The 15,748-nt window shown below is 38.3% G+C and overlaps 1 protein-coding gene across 7 annotated transcripts in view; it reads right to left on the bottom strand.

Annotated features, from left to right (window-relative positions):
* Positions 1-15,748, bottom strand: part of arb2a (ARB2 cotranscriptional regulator A) — a 521,656-nt gene that overhangs the window by 319,142 nt on the left and 186,766 nt on the right. For all 7 annotated transcript variants that reach the window (XR_011889469.1, XM_072281219.1, XM_072281220.1 and 4 more), the window contains exon 7: positions 9,744-9,962. Coding sequence is in view for 6 of the 7 variants with exons in the window: in XM_072281219.1 (XP_072137320.1) it covers positions 9,744-9,962 (219 nt within the window). In the remaining variant the exon portion in view is untranslated. The remainder of the gene's footprint in view (positions 1-9,743; positions 9,963-15,748) is intronic.

Here is a 15,748-nt window from a genome sequence, read left to right as displayed (position 1 = left end):
GCATGGTCCATTGAAAGCCGGTTCAGAGGTAGACACAGTGGTGGAAAAATGCACTTAGCTTGCTGGTCTTCAACCATCAGGGCACTGAGTACAGGAATAGGGACATTATGTTTCAATTCTGTGAGTGTTTGGTGAGGCCACGCTTGGCAGTACTGTGTACAGCTTTGGTCACACTGTTATAGGAAAAAAATGGTTAAAATAGAAAGATATTGAGAATGTTGCCAGGATTAGAGGACTTGAGTTACGGGGAGAGGCTGGCCAGGTTATGTCTTCGTTCCTTGTTGAACAGGAGAATGACTGGTGACCTTACATAAGATTATAAAGGACATAGGTAAGGTGGATGGTAGCAGTCTTTCCCTTAGGGTAGGGGAGTCCAAAACTATGGGACATAGATTTAGAGAGAGAAGGAAAGACTTAAAAGGGACTCAAGGGACAACTTCTTCACGCAGGGGGTGGCGAGTATGTGGGGTGAGCTGCCAGATTTGCTTGAGGCAGATACAATAATCATTTACAATGTACTTGAATAAGTACATGCACTGGTGGAGCCAAACACAGGAAATTTGGATCAGAGGGGTGGAAATTTGGACATTTGGTCTCATTGGGGTGGAGGGTTGGAATCTGTGTTGCATTGATCTATGACTCTATGAGATTGGCCCACACTCAGGTTCTCACCATTTCCAATGAAGGGCAATTTCAGCAATGTGTAGAATGTATTGTCATCTATTGCCTTCATTTTCACAGAGAACCACCAACAAGTAAGTGTTACTTTAATCCCAAAACTTCCAGCCACAGAGCTCCCTGAACTAATCCCTGTCACTATTTGCTGCAGACAAGTGAAGAATTAGAGGCTGACCATCACCTGTACAATTATAGATAAATGTCGCTAATAACTTACCACAATTGGTTTGGGTCAGATCTGATTGACCTCTGCCCTACTGACCCCAAAAGATCACTACCAGGATTATGGATTATCCCAATGCCAAATGGCCTTCACATATAAAACCAGCTTCAAAATTTTAAAATGAAATTAGTGCCCAGTGGACTAAAGATTAGTTTAAGTCAAGTTTCACCTGTATTCTTGGAGAATAAAATAAGACCTAGAAGCTCAAAACTCACATGACATTTTGCGTTGAGTTGAATCAGCTTACATCTAGCAAGGTGCAGATATCAAACGTGCATCCTGAGGTGGCTTGAAGGTTTAACTAAACCCAAGACCATGACCAGGACCAGGGGTTAGTTAGCTCATAGGTAAATCATCTAAGGAATATCAGGAATATCATTCAAGTTGAGATACCCTGAGAAATTGTTTTTTTTATTGGCCCTGTATTATGGCCAAAACGGCAAAATAAGTCAGCCTTTTAAACAGGAAGAGTTACCAGTATTATTTTTAAAGAGATTCAAAACTCCATCTTGCAATTCGGTTTTCAGAATAAAAAAACTTTAAAAGTAACATCTCATTAAAGAAGTGTATATATTATAAAGATTATCTGAAACAAGCTGTCAGTGCACAACCTTCTGGCGTTAAGCTAATCTCAGAAAATTTGGTAGTGCATTATTTCTAATCAATAACTAATTAACAAAGTACAATAGAAGTTGCAATGGTTCTTAGATTCCTTGTTAAAAATGGCTTTTGGCTGAACAGGAGCAGAAAGGTCGTCTTCTTGACATCTCCGCAAGCCTTTCAACACTGTGCCACTGTCAGATTAAATTACTTTTTAGCAATAATTGACAGAAGTTAAAGCAGAGTCAAGACTGTTACAGAAGGTTGTCATAATGACATTGTGGTAAATTGTGATATGAATGTCTTCTGACCTCATATCTTATTTTTTTTGGTTGACCTGATCAGAAGATTAAGAGGAAACCTCTGTCATGAACTTCAGAGATCTTGTCTCAGAAGGCTTTTTGAGCATTAGATATTGCATGGTAAGTAATCACAAAGGATGAGGTTAAAATGGTATTCCATATCCCAATAACGTAAGTCTAAAAACATCAGCATTTCCACTTCATCAGTGGATTCCGGTTAATTGGAAACATAGCAAACCTACAGCACAATACAGGCCCTATTTTGGACAACTCTTTTAGAACAAAAACTAATCGAGAAAATAATTGGGAATCCCTACATATATTTGGGACACTAAGCCATTTAATTGGGACAGACTGTTGCCAAACAATTTCTAACTAGCATCAGTTGTGTGTACTTGTGTGGCCATTAAACACAGTGTTTATAGCAAAAAGTTTTCAAATAGCGTCAGTTGCATGTGTTTACTTTCAAAAACAGTGACTTTTGTCACTGGTAGTTGGTGAGAAATAAGCAATAAGAAAATTCAGAACTGTTTTGCTCACTGTTGTTTCAAGCATTCGAGCTTGGAGTTGCCAGATATAGTCAGGAGTGAATATGAAACAATTTCATTACTTTAACAAGTTAGAAACTATGAAGAATTTTAAGGTATTAACCTTAATCTTGAACATTAGAATGAAAATGAAGATTTAGAGGATGCAATTGTCACCACCATTGCATGAAGGTAGACTATTATCTGCAATAGGTGGCTGCACTGATTTTGTTCATTTACAATCAATCAAAACAACATGGCACCATACATTGAATGAATTCTTCTATCAATAACTATTAGGAACCAATACACAGTTTTATAGTACTGTAGTAGTAATGGTAATGTTCTATCTTGTTCTGTATTTCATTTAAATATATCATATTTTACTCAATTAAAAGGTAGTTTGTTTTATATACCTTTTTAACTATTTGCATGAAACTTCAGCTAGTTGGATATATCAGCAAGGGAGATGAGGTTGAGTACAGGGCTACGGTAGGAAACTTTGTCACATGGTGTGAGCAGAATTATCTGCAGCTTAATGTGAAAAAGACTAAGGAGCTGGTGGTAGACCTGAGGAGAGCTAAGGTACCGGTGACCTCTGTTTCCATCCAGGGGGTCAGTGTGGACATGGTGGAGGATTACAAACACCTGGGGATACGAATTGACAATAAACTGAACTGGTCTAAGAACACTGAGGCTGTCTACAAGAAGGGTCAGAGCCGTCCCTATTTCTGAGGAGACTGAGGTCCTTTAACATCTGCCGGACGATGCTGAGGATGTTCTACGAGTCTGTGGTGGCCACTGCCATCATGTTTGCTGTTGTGTGCTGGGGCAGCAGGCTGAGGGTAGCAGACACCAACAGAATCAACAAACTCATTCATAAGGCCAGTGACGTTGTAGGGATGGAACTGGACTCTCTCACGGTGGTGTCTGAAAAGAGGGTGCTGTCTAAGTTGCATGCCATCTTGGTCAATTTCTCCCATCCACTACATAATGTACTGGGTGGGCACAGGAGTACATTCAGCCAGAGACTCATTCCTCCGAGATGCAGTATAGAGCGTCATAGGAAGTCATTCCTGCATGTGGCCATCAAACTTTCCAACTCCTCCCTTGGAGGGTCAGACACCCTGAGCCGATAGGCTGGTCCTGGACTTATTTCATAATTTACTGGCATATTTTACATATTACTGTTTAACTCTTTATGGTTTTATTACTATTTATTATTTATGGTGCAACTGTAATGAAAACCAATTTCCCCCGGGATCAATAAAGTATGACTACGGAGCAGACACTTAATTGGGCCAAAATGCATTGGTTCCAATGTGTCTCAATTAACCACAGAGCACTGTAACTGTAATAAAGGAGCAAGTGCTTACAATGACTTGTTTGCCACTGGGCTTTAAACTTGATAAATATTAAGATATGTAACAAAGCTGAAGTAAAATTTTCGAGCATAAACTTCAAACTCGACTGCTAATCCTCATTCTTTAAAGCACTCTCTCAACTATTCCAGTTAATACCATGTATGCACATTTTATTCTGGTTCAACAGTCATTAAAGTCTTTATTATATTTTGTCATTTAGTTAAAAGAACCTAGGTAAATGGATTAGTGTTAAAATTTTAGGAAAATTTCAGTTCTCAGATTCCTGTGACAAGGGACTCTCTGCTACTCTTTGAACTAAAGCCTGTAATTTATTTAAAAAAACTACTTTAATTGAGATTTGGCAAGGATAAGAGAATAGGCACACTGCAGAAGCCCATCAAAGCTGCAGTTCTGAAAAAAAAAGTGAATGGTTGAAGTAGTTAAGAGCTTATTAATGTGTAAAAAGAACTGTATTAATCAAATGAATTTTATTTTTAACTTGTTGACAGGAAATGCCATTAAACAATTTTCAGTCTTGAATGTTAGTTACATTTTTGTACATTGAAGATGATTACTTTGTTTATATGATTTCTCATGCTGAAATTAATATCCCTAAAGACCAGAATCTTTAAGGCACATTGCTATACAAGTAAGAAGGTTTTAAAATAACTTTGAGTACTTTAGGAAAACTCATTGCAAGTGTTAGCGGTGGAAATAACCACTGTGCAACTGGGTGCTGGACTTCCTAACCAACAGACGTCAGGTGCTCAGGATGCACAACCACTCCTCCTTTTCCTTCATCCTCAACATGGGTGCCTCTCAGGACTGTGTGCTGAGCCCATTGCTGTACACTCTGCGCACACATGACTGGACAGTCAAATACCTGAGCCATCACATTGTCAAGTGCGCTGATGACATGAGACTAGCTGGGCTCATCACTAACGATGATGAGACGGCCTACAGAGAGGAGGTGGAAGAGCTCGCCTAACATCAATTTATGGACATAAATGTTTATAAGCTATCTTACGTATTTACATTTATTGTGAGTTTTTTTAGTATTATTATTCTGTTTTTTATCTCTTGTGTTTTTTTGTGCTGCATCGAATCTGAGGTAACAATTATTTTGTTCTCCTTACACTTGTATACAGGAAATGACATTAGACAATCTTGAATCTTGAATATAACAGTTAATATTTTTTAAATAAAATACAGGGAAAGGGATGACTTTGAGGAAAATTATAACACCTGCGCACCAAAAAATTCAGATGACTGCAAAAAAAAGTAACAGGATGCTCACAATTAGAAGCAAGAGAAAAAAAGAATGTTAAAGTGAGTAGTTAACATAAATTACAAGTTTCCCCAAAATAAAACAACTCCCCATCACATACATATCAGTAAGATCACTCAAAGAACACTACAGTACAGTACAGGCCCTATGACCATGAAGTTATGACAATCCTTTAATCTAATCTAAGATCAATCATTCAATAGATATTTTCAAAGTTCTCCTGCATCATTTTGCATGGGCTCTGTGCTGCATCTATATCTACAATATAATTGGAATTTTTGGCAAACCTACGGCTTTCTTATATGTAATAATATAAATCTGAATAGTAAGAGAATATAGAAGGTACATTTGAAGTATTTGTAAATACATGGAGAAAATCACAACCTTGATAATTAAGAAATAAGTAAACAAAAATAGAAAGAAAATTTATACATGTGTGAATTTTTCAAACAGCACTGTATATGACCACCTTTAAGCACCAAGGACAGCTTCTATACCACTGTTTTAAGACTCTTGAACAGACCTCTTGTAGGTTAAGGATGATCTCTTGACTTCATAATCTATTTCACTATGACTTTGCACCTTATTGTCTGCCTGCATTGCACTTTCTTTGTAAAGGGAAAACAACTACATTATGAAGGGTCTCGGCCTGAAATGTCAACTCTTTAAGTTCAAAGATCAAAGTAAATTTTATGATCAAAGTTCATATATATAACTGTATATACAACCATAAGATTCATTTTTCTGCAGGCATATTCAGCAAATCTATAGAATAGAAACTATATCAGGATCAATGAAAGATCAACCAGAGTGCAGAAGACAACAAAATCTGCAAATGGGAGGGATATGGTTCGTGTGCAGGTCAGTAGGACTAGGCAGAAAATGGTTCAGCACAGCCAAGAAGGGCCAAAAGGCCTGTTCCTGTGCTGTAGTTTCTATGGTTCTATGGTTCTATGTAAATATAAATAAATAGCAATAAATAATGAGAACATGAGATAACAAGGTAAAGAGTCCTTAAAATGAGAACATTGGATGTGGGAACATCTCAATGGATGGGTAAGTGTGTGCAGTCATCCCCTTTTGTTCAGGAGCCTGATGGTTGTGGGGTGGTAACTGTTCCTGAACCTGGTGATGCGAGTCCTGAGGATCTTGTACCTGCTATCTGATGGTAGCAGCAAGAAAAGAGCATGGCTTTGGTGGCGGAGATCTCTGACAATGGATGCTGCTTTTCTACAACAACGTTTTGTGTAGATGTCCTCAGTATTCCTTTTGTATTCCTCACTATAGATACTGCCTGACCTTCTGAGTTCCTACTACATTTTTTGTGTGTAGCATTATATCCTCCATTCTCTTATTTATTTTCCCTTATACTACCTCAGTGTACTTACATTTTAAAATGATCTGCAAGGATGAAACACACAAAATGCCGGAGGAACTCAGCAGGTCAGGCAGCATCTCTGGAAATGAATAAACAGTTGATGTTTCGGGTCAAGACCCTTCATCAGGACTGGAAAGGAAGAAGGAAGACACCCAGAATAAGAAGGTGGGGAGAGGGGAAACTAGAAGGTTATTGGTGAAGCCAGGTGGATGGAAAAGGTAAAGGACTGGGAAGGAAGGAAAGGGGAGGAGAGTGGACCATGGGAGAAAGGAAAAAAGAAAGGGCACCAAGGGGAGGTGGTAGATAGGTGAGGTAAAAAGGTAAGAGTCAGACTGGGGAATAAAAGAAAAAGAAAGGGGAGGGGAAAAGAAAAAGGGAAATGAAAAAAAAAAACAGGAAAAAATTACGGGAAGGAGAAATTGATGTTCATGCTGTCAGGTTGGAGTCCGCCTTGACGGAATATGAGGTGTTGCTCCTCCAACGAGAGTGGCCTCATCATGTCAGAAGAGGAGACCTATGGACTGACATGTTGGATCTGTATGGATGGTTTGTTTTCCACTGTATCTCATTATGTGTGACAATTATAAACCAAATCCAGTTTCAGATATATGAGTACTTAAACTGGTGTATCAAATACAGTGTTTGTATCTTGTTAGTAGAAGATTATTTTAGATTGTAAATTTTAAATTATAGTCTTGGTTTATACATTTTTCTACTTTTAGTCAACACAGGAAGTTATATTCACCACAATAATAGAAACAAACAGAAAATATCGCTGCACAAATATTAACTTCTGATGTTCACTTGAAATTGTTTTTTCCCATAAATTTAGAGGATTCTGTTTTTATGTTGGTGAAGAACACTTCAAACAAGTACTTGTTCCCACAGTAGAAGCCAAAGATTTCAGAAGATTAGGCTTTGATGGATCAGTAACAGAAAGACACTTTACAACTATTTTCTAAAACAGGAAGCAATTTGTAGATCATTGTTGATGCTGTTGAAGTCAAAACATTTTCCCAAGTGAGAGAAACTTATAAATGAACAAACTGTAACAAATGTAATCTTCAGTATATTTACTCATTATTTGATGTTCAAATAACACATACAGAAATCAGTCTCAATCATCCAAGAAAAATAACCTGAGGAACTTGCTCTTTGGAGAGAACAAATGCACCCCGATCTGCTGTGAACTTTTCAATGCAATCAGCCTTTAGGTCATAATTCTAATTCTTCATATGAAAAAGAAAGTACCAAGGATTGAGTAAAGCCAAGTCAAAATGTAACATGTCAGGAAATAACCTCATGCTTGCTACGTCTGAATGAAAGTTAAAAAAGGGTAGCTGACAATCTGTTTGGAAAGTTAACATTAGGTATAGATAATGTTATGTAGTGCCGCATTTTATCCTCCGCAACAATCATAGAGAATAAGAACAGACCAAACTAGAGGTGGAATATGTTGACATGATGTATGGTTTGCCTAGTTTCTGATAGCAACCATGATCAGCACCTCCTTCAGCAAAGAATGCTGGTACATACACTAACTAGCCACTTTATTGGATACACCTTATGCTAATGCAAATATCTAATCAGCCAATCATGTGGCAGCAACTCTATGCATAAAAGCATGCAGACATAGCCAAGAGATACAGCTGTTCAGACCAAACATATTAAAGGTGAAGAAATGTGATCTAAGTGACTTTGACTATGGAATGATTGTTGGTGCCAGACAATGAGGCTTGAATGTCTCGGAACCTGCTAATCTCCTGGGATTTTCATGCACAACAGTCTCTAGAGTTTACAGTGAATGCTGCTAGAAACAAAAAAACATCCAGTGAGTGGCAGTTCTGTGGGTGAAAAGGCCTTGTTAATGAGAGAGGTCAGAGGAGAATGGCCAGACTGGTTCAAGCTGACAGGAGGGCGACAGTAACTCAAATAACCACATGTTACAGCAATGGCGTGCAGAAGACCATCTCTGAATGCACAACACGTCAAACACTTAAATGGATGGGCTACATCAACAGAAGACCATGAACATACACTCAGTGGACACTTTATTAGGTACAGCAGGTACTTATTAAAGTGGCCACTGAGTCTATAGTGCTGCACAGTTCCCATCTTTCTGATAACCGCTGGCAAAAGCCTCTGCAAAGAAGACATGGCAGGGGTTCCTTCACAAACAGAATCAAAGATAATATCATCTGCTGGATCCATTTTGCCAAGTAATAGCACAAACAAAGCTAACAGTATTCAAAGACATAATACTACAGTCAGCATACAAAATTATTGTAATGATGCATGAAATTTCAAGTTAGAACCATTACACAAAACTTCAGGTTGGTGCCATGATCAGTAATGTACTTGCATTTTGGAAGTTCACAGTATCTTGGCCATGCAAAATTGCATTTGATTTTATATCCAGGATTCTCTTTTGGATGTCAGCTTTCAAAATGAAGGTGCATGGTGAGAATAGTGCAACAATTAGCATAACTCACAGCTTTTTGTCAAATAAGCATATTCCACTCTTAGTAACTTTCTGATTCACTATGCAAGATAATCTTGATTTCTAGAGTTACCTAAACATATAATATCACTGACTGATATTTTGAAGTTATAACTTGCAACAACTATGGACTTATTATGAACTCTTCCGTCAACTTTTAAGGTGGAAAATTTCTCAAGTGCAATGTGAACTCTGGATTCTATTAACCACCTTTTGCTGTTATATCAACGTGGAAGCAATGTATAATGCATAGTATAGATGCAAGGCACCAGCTAATGTCAAAGAATGAATAATATTGTCTCTGCCCCCTGCAGAAATGGGGAACTGTGGACAGGACTGTTATAACGATCTCATGCTGCTAACATTACAAAGTGTAAGGGTGCACTGAATAAGTGATAGGGTAGAGCAAGGAAAGCACTTGCTCATTATAACACACCATTAGCATTCAACCATAAATATTTATCATGATGTTAATAATTTTTTTCTGTTGTGTTACAGCTTCACTCCCATACATCTTTTAGAATTGCTGCACATTACGTTCCTTGGATTTAGCAAAGCCATGCCTATAAAGTAGATTATTTATGACATTTCGTAGATAATGCTTAGCTTTCAATTACATAAAAAAATCTATAAACGATCTTTGATTTTTGTGTACCTCCAGAAAGATAAAAAAAATGTAGTATGTTAGATTATTGTGTTATTATGGTACTTAAAACATTAATTAAACACAAGTTTTTTGTAAAATATTTTAAGTACTTTTGTGAGAAGTTTGTTTTTAAATTTGTAAAGAGACTTGATGAAATATTCTTGTTTGTCGTACAAGTTAGCATAAGCAAATTGATGAAAAAATCTATTATTGATGAAAAGTAAAAAAAAAACTAACCCTGATAGGGATGTGCTTTGTTTCTTTTTCCTTTTGAGGATTCCGATACTTCTCATAAATATTTCGCTGCTTCTTCGTCTCCTTCTGACTGTCATCTTTCTTTTCTTTCTTTTCCACTGGCTCATCCGTGTCATTTGCAGAGGACTGCTCAGGTTTTTGAGGCTCCTCCACTTCTATGTAGTTTTCATTGGTATTTAGAACTATTAGTCCATATCCTTCCTGAGTGAAAAAAGAAAAAAAAAACTGTTACACTTTACAAAATTGTGCTTACAAGTGAAATAATAAAGTCATTAGAATCTGATTTAGCTTATGACTCCTTTAATTTGTCAAAATTTTGGTTAAATTTATAGTGTTGTGTATTTCAGTAATATTTGAGTAATATTGTAGATATATTGTCTGACGAAGCATTGTTTGTTGTTTACATAATTTATTACTAGTTATATGTAAAAATACGTAAATGGCATTTATCCTCATGCCACCACATCATAAATACGCGTCTCACTTAAAGTCAAACGAAACTAAGACACACATCTCCTGGCTCTGTGTTTTTCTTTCAATTAGTTATATAAACTGGACGGAGTTACAAAATGAAACATATAGTATAGTTGTGTTAACATTTAGAGCTTATAAAAGAATACATAGGAGCAGTCACTCCACAAACAAGAGAAAATCTGCAGATGCTGGAAATCCAAAGCAACACACACAAAATGCTGAAGGAACTCAGCAGGTCAGGCAGCATCTATGGAAAAGAGTAAACAGTCAATGCTTTGGGTCGAGGCCTTTCATCAGGACTGGACAGAAAGTGGGAAGGAGTCAGACTAACAAGGTGGGGGTAGAGGCTCCCCTCACCCCCATCTTCTCACTCTGACGTCACATCTTCTTTTCTCCAGTTCTGATAAAAAGGTCTTGGTCCGAACATCAACTTCGGATGCAGTCTGGCCAGCTGAGTTTCCCAGCATGTTGTGTGCGTTGTAGGAATAGTCACTGGACACTTGGACTTTCAAGCCTGACCTGCAATTTATCAAGACCATGGCTGACATAGTGTAGGAAGCATAGTACTGTAGCAGTTACTACAGCACCAGCAACGTAGGTTCAATTCTCTCTGCTGTCTGTTAGGAGTTCGGACATTCTCCCCATGACCACGTGGGTTTTCTCCCACATTCCAAAGACAAATGGGTGAGTAAGTTAATTGATCACATGTGTGTAATTGGGCTGGAAGGCCTTGATATCATGCTGTAACACTAAATAAATAAATAAATTCTACCTCAATGCTAGTGTTCTGCACGGGTCCCATATCACTGAAAATCCAGAAATCTACCAAGAAGGAATGGGGCTTGTTTTGCTGTTGTTTTGTTGCTTCTTGTATTCTGTGCTGCTCTGCCGAGCACTGTGGGCATGCAATGTTGGTGCTGGAATGTGTGGCGACACTTATGGGCTGCTCCCAGAGCACCCGCAGGTGTGTTCGTTATTAACACAAAAGATACATTTCACTGCATATTTCGATGAAGACGTGATCAATAAACTTGACTTTTGAATATTTAGTTTTATTGAGGGTTGAAAAATGAATCCCCTTTGAAGTCTTTAAACATTGGTTAAAATTCATGATAAATATACTTGAATCTTGAATCTAGAATTAACTCAATTCTTGAACCTCCACAGCCCTTCCAGGAGAGGGAATTCCAAACATTCACCAACATCTGCATGAATAAATTTCTTTTCAACTCAACGCTAAATAAGCTACTCTTTATTCTGAGACTTTTTATTCTGAGTGATCTGACTACCTCAGCCAGCGAAAATATCCTCCCTACAACCAGCCTGTGAAGCCCTGTAAGAGGTTTTGATGTTGTTTGAAAAGACTTACCCTTCTAAAATCTAGAGAGAAAGTCTTTTGAGAAAGTCCCTTGCATGCTTAGATCACAGAGTCAGGTGGAATATACTGACATCTATGCAAGGCAAATGCTCCATCTGTAACAATCCACTGAGTCTTTACTACACTCTCTCTGTGGCATTTATTCCTTTCCTTTCTTGGGTAGGAATAATTTTGATCTCCTTACACAGTAGCACAGTGCCACAGTAGCAAAGTGGTTAGTGTGATGCATTTGCAGCTCAGGGAGTTTTGGAGTTCAATTCCAGCACCGTCTGTAAGGAGTTTATATGGTTCTCCCCATGAATCATGTGTGTTTCCTCTGGGTGTCTGGTTTCCTCCCACAGTCCAAAGGCATACCAGTTGGTAGTTAATTGGTCATTGCCAATTGTCCTGTGATTAGGCTAGTGCTAAATAGATGGGTTGCTGGACAGTGCACCTCGTTGGGTTGTCAAATAAATAAATAAATAAATAAATAAATTATTTTCCATGTGTAGTTTCATTAAGGCCCCTTAGAATTATGTCAAGGCACTTTACTCCTGTTCTCAAATTGGTCGTAGTAAATAAATTGAATTGAATTGAATTGATTTTTTGACTTTATTTCTTACATTATTCACATACATGGGGAATAAAAATCACTATGTTCTGTCTCCACCTGAATATGCAATGTGCAATTTATAGTAATTTGTAATAAATAGTATGTACAGCAAGACAGTCAATATAGCATAGCAATATAATTCTATCAGTGTGAATTAATCAGTCTGATGGCCTGGTGGAAGAAGCTGTCCCGGAGTCTGTTGGTCCCAGCTATAATGCTGTGATACCGTTTCCTGGATTGTAGCAGCTGGAACAATTTGTGGCTGGGGTGACTTGGATCCCCAATGATCCTTTGGGCCCTTTTTACACACCTGTCTTTGTAAATATCCTGAACAGTGGGAAGATACATTGGGCTGTCTGCATCACTCTCTGCAGAGTCCTGCGATTGAGGGGATGGTGTGACCACAGTAAATGATGCTCGGTTTAAAGAATTCATACTTGTTGCAGCAAACTCTGAGCTTGTAATCTTCTAATCTTTTTAATACTGTCTTGAGATTTTGGAGATGCTTCTTGTCCATAACGGTAACAAAGATGTCATCTTGGTAACACTGAGTGCCTGGACAGCTTTGCAGCACCTGATCCATAGCTTTCTGCAAGAGTGCAGGTGCAGAAATATTCCAAAAATAAGCCTATTACAGTGATAAAGCCCTTTGTGAGTGTTTATAGCCAGAAACACTTTGGACTCTTCTTCCATCTCCATCTGTAGATAAGACTTGGTTCAGTCCACTTTGTTAAAGTGATTCCCTCCAGAAAGGTTTGCAAAGATATCCTCTCTCATGGGTAGAGGGTATTGATCTACTTACAGTACTGGGTTGATGATGATCTTAAAATCACCACAGATCCTGACAGACCCATTCTTCTTGGCTACTGGAAACCACTGGCATTGCCCATGGGCTCCACTCAACCTTGGAAAGAATTCCTTCATGCGATCTAGCTCACTGGTACTTTATCACGGATGGTATAAGGAACTGGACGGGCTTTGCAAAACTTGGGTGTGGCATTTTCATTCAACATTATTTTACCCTAGATATATTTGAGTTTTTCAATGTCATCCTTAAACACTGCTGTGGCATCATCCAGTACCTTTCTTAATTCACTTTCAGTTGACTCTATGACAGGCCATGTGACATGCACATGTTGGATGGATTTCCAATAAAGACATAGTTATTTCAGTCTATTACATCCCCCCAAAGCTGGCCTTCTTGTTTCTAACAACTAAGAGCCCAATGTGACTTGTTGTTTGTTGTATTTCACTGTTATGAATGTCATTCCTGCAGGATTTTTTCTGGTATAAGTTTTTAGTTGAATATCTGCAGGCTTCAGTTCAGTGTCTTTCAAGTGCCGCTCAACCTCATTCTGGGTTGACTCAAACAGCCCAGTCAGTATTCAATTCTACTTTAATTAATTTGCCATTCACCTCTGGTGTAAACCATATTGCATGTCTATTGCTGGTTTTCATTTTGTAAATTTCAAGGCTACCCAGTACTATGTCCTCTCATCAGTATCAGATTTTTCATCAACAGCATGCAGATTAGTGCTCTTTTTAAAACTGGAACATGATTTCTTAACTTTTTTTCTTCCCTGTGCAGTCCATTTATTTTGTCTGCCTGTAATGCCTGTAGATGCCCTTCTTTATTGCATTTTCTGCAAGTTTCACCTTTAAACCTGCAGTGGTCTGCTGTATTTGAGCCTCTGCCTCAACAGTAACACAATTTCTTTAACAGGGAGACCAGTAACATAATTTTTTGCTGTTTAGACGTTGCAAATTTGTTTATGTTCACTTTCATTTTCATGGATTGAGTTCAAGAGCTGTGAGGTAATGGTACAGCTATATCAGACCTTGGTCAGACCCCATGGAGTACTGTGTTCAGTTCTGGTCACCTCACTACAGGAAGGATGTGGATACTGTAGAGAGAGTGCAGAGAAGATTTACAAGGATGTTGCCTGAATTGGAGGGCATACCTTATGAGAATAGGTTGAGTGTACTTGGCCTTTTCTCTTTGGAGCGATGGAGGATGAGAGGTGACCTGATAGAGGTGTATAAGATGATGAGGGACATTGAGCTTGTGGATAGCCAGAGACTTTTTTCCCAGGGCTGAAATGGCTAACATGAGGGTGCATAGTTTTAAGGTGCTTGGAAATAGGTACTAAGGGGATATCAGGCGTAAGTTTTTCACACAAAGAGTGGTGGAATACATTGCTGGCGGCGGTGGAGGAAGCAGATACAATAGGATCTTTTAAGAGCTTCTTAGATAGGTACATGATGCTTAGAAAAATAGAGGGCTATGTGCCAGGGAAATTGTAGGCAGTTTCTGGAGTAGGTTACATGGTCGGCACAACATTATGGGCTGAAGGGCCTGTAATGTGCTGTAAATTTCTATCTTCTATGTTAGACAATTGAAGCCTGCTTGAAGCAGGTGGATACCACACACTGCCGGAGCGAGAGGTTGATCGCACAGGTCTTCAGTACTCCGCCTGGACCGGATACTTTCCTTGGATTCACTCACTAGAAGGAAGCCCGCACGCCATCTTCAGATACTGAGACCAAAGGATCATCGGGAGATATGCACTTCATTACAGAATGTTGGACGTTGCAGTAGAAATGCGATCACACTAACTGAGTAACAGAGTTATGGAGCAAGGAAACAGGGCTTTCAGCTCATTAATGCAACGATGTCTACTGAAACTAGTCCTGCTTTCCTGAATTTGGTTCATATCCCTCAAAACCTTTCCAACCCACGGATCTGTCCAAATATTGTCATTAATAGTAATATTATTTTTATAAAGCACCATTCATAGGCTCAAAGTGCTCTACAGAGATTGTAAAGATAAATCAATATAGACATAAAGATTCGAGACAGAATAAAAAATCATAAAGACAAATATTTTATTGAATGCAAAGTAATCAAATATACCAAATTTTAAAAATGTAAACATCATTAGCAGGCATTAAGTAATCCTCTAAGTAGAGCAAATTAAGAAATTAGGTTGTCAGAGGTGATTTGAAACATTCAACAGTACGAGCCTGGCGTATCTCAGTCAGTAAAGTATTCCAGATTTTTGGTGCATAAAAGCAAAAAGCCACATCACCAGTTCTTATATACTTGGCTCTGGGACCACCAAGTGAAACAGTATTCACAGATCTAAGATTACAATTAGGGATGTAAGAGGATGGACACTCCAAAATATACTGAGGAGCTAGATTGTTCAGAGCGTTATACAGAATTACAAGTACTTTAAAATTGATCCTAAAGAAAACAGGCAGCCAGCATAATGATGCAATAACTGGTGATATGTGCTCAGATTTTAGCTTTTTGGTAAATATTCTTGTTGCTGCATTGACATCCTTCCCATAGTTGGGTAACCAGAACTACACACAATAAATACTTTCACAAGTTGCTTTGTCAAAGTCTTCTACACTTGCAATGTGACATCCTAACTCCTGTGTCATCCAGTAGCAGTTACATCCACAGTGATGAAGTGTTTTAAGAGGCTGGTGGTGATGAAACATATCAGCTCCTGCCTGAGAAGCAACTTGGATCCA

This window comes from Mobula birostris, chromosome 17 (assembly GCF_030028105.1).
Source record: "Mobula birostris isolate sMobBir1 chromosome 17, sMobBir1.hap1, whole genome shotgun sequence".
Taxonomy (NCBI): domain Eukaryota; kingdom Metazoa; phylum Chordata; class Chondrichthyes; order Myliobatiformes; family Myliobatidae; genus Mobula; species Mobula birostris.
The sequence above is the reverse complement of the archived record's forward strand: the minus strand, read 5'-3'. Positions and strand labels throughout refer to the sequence as shown.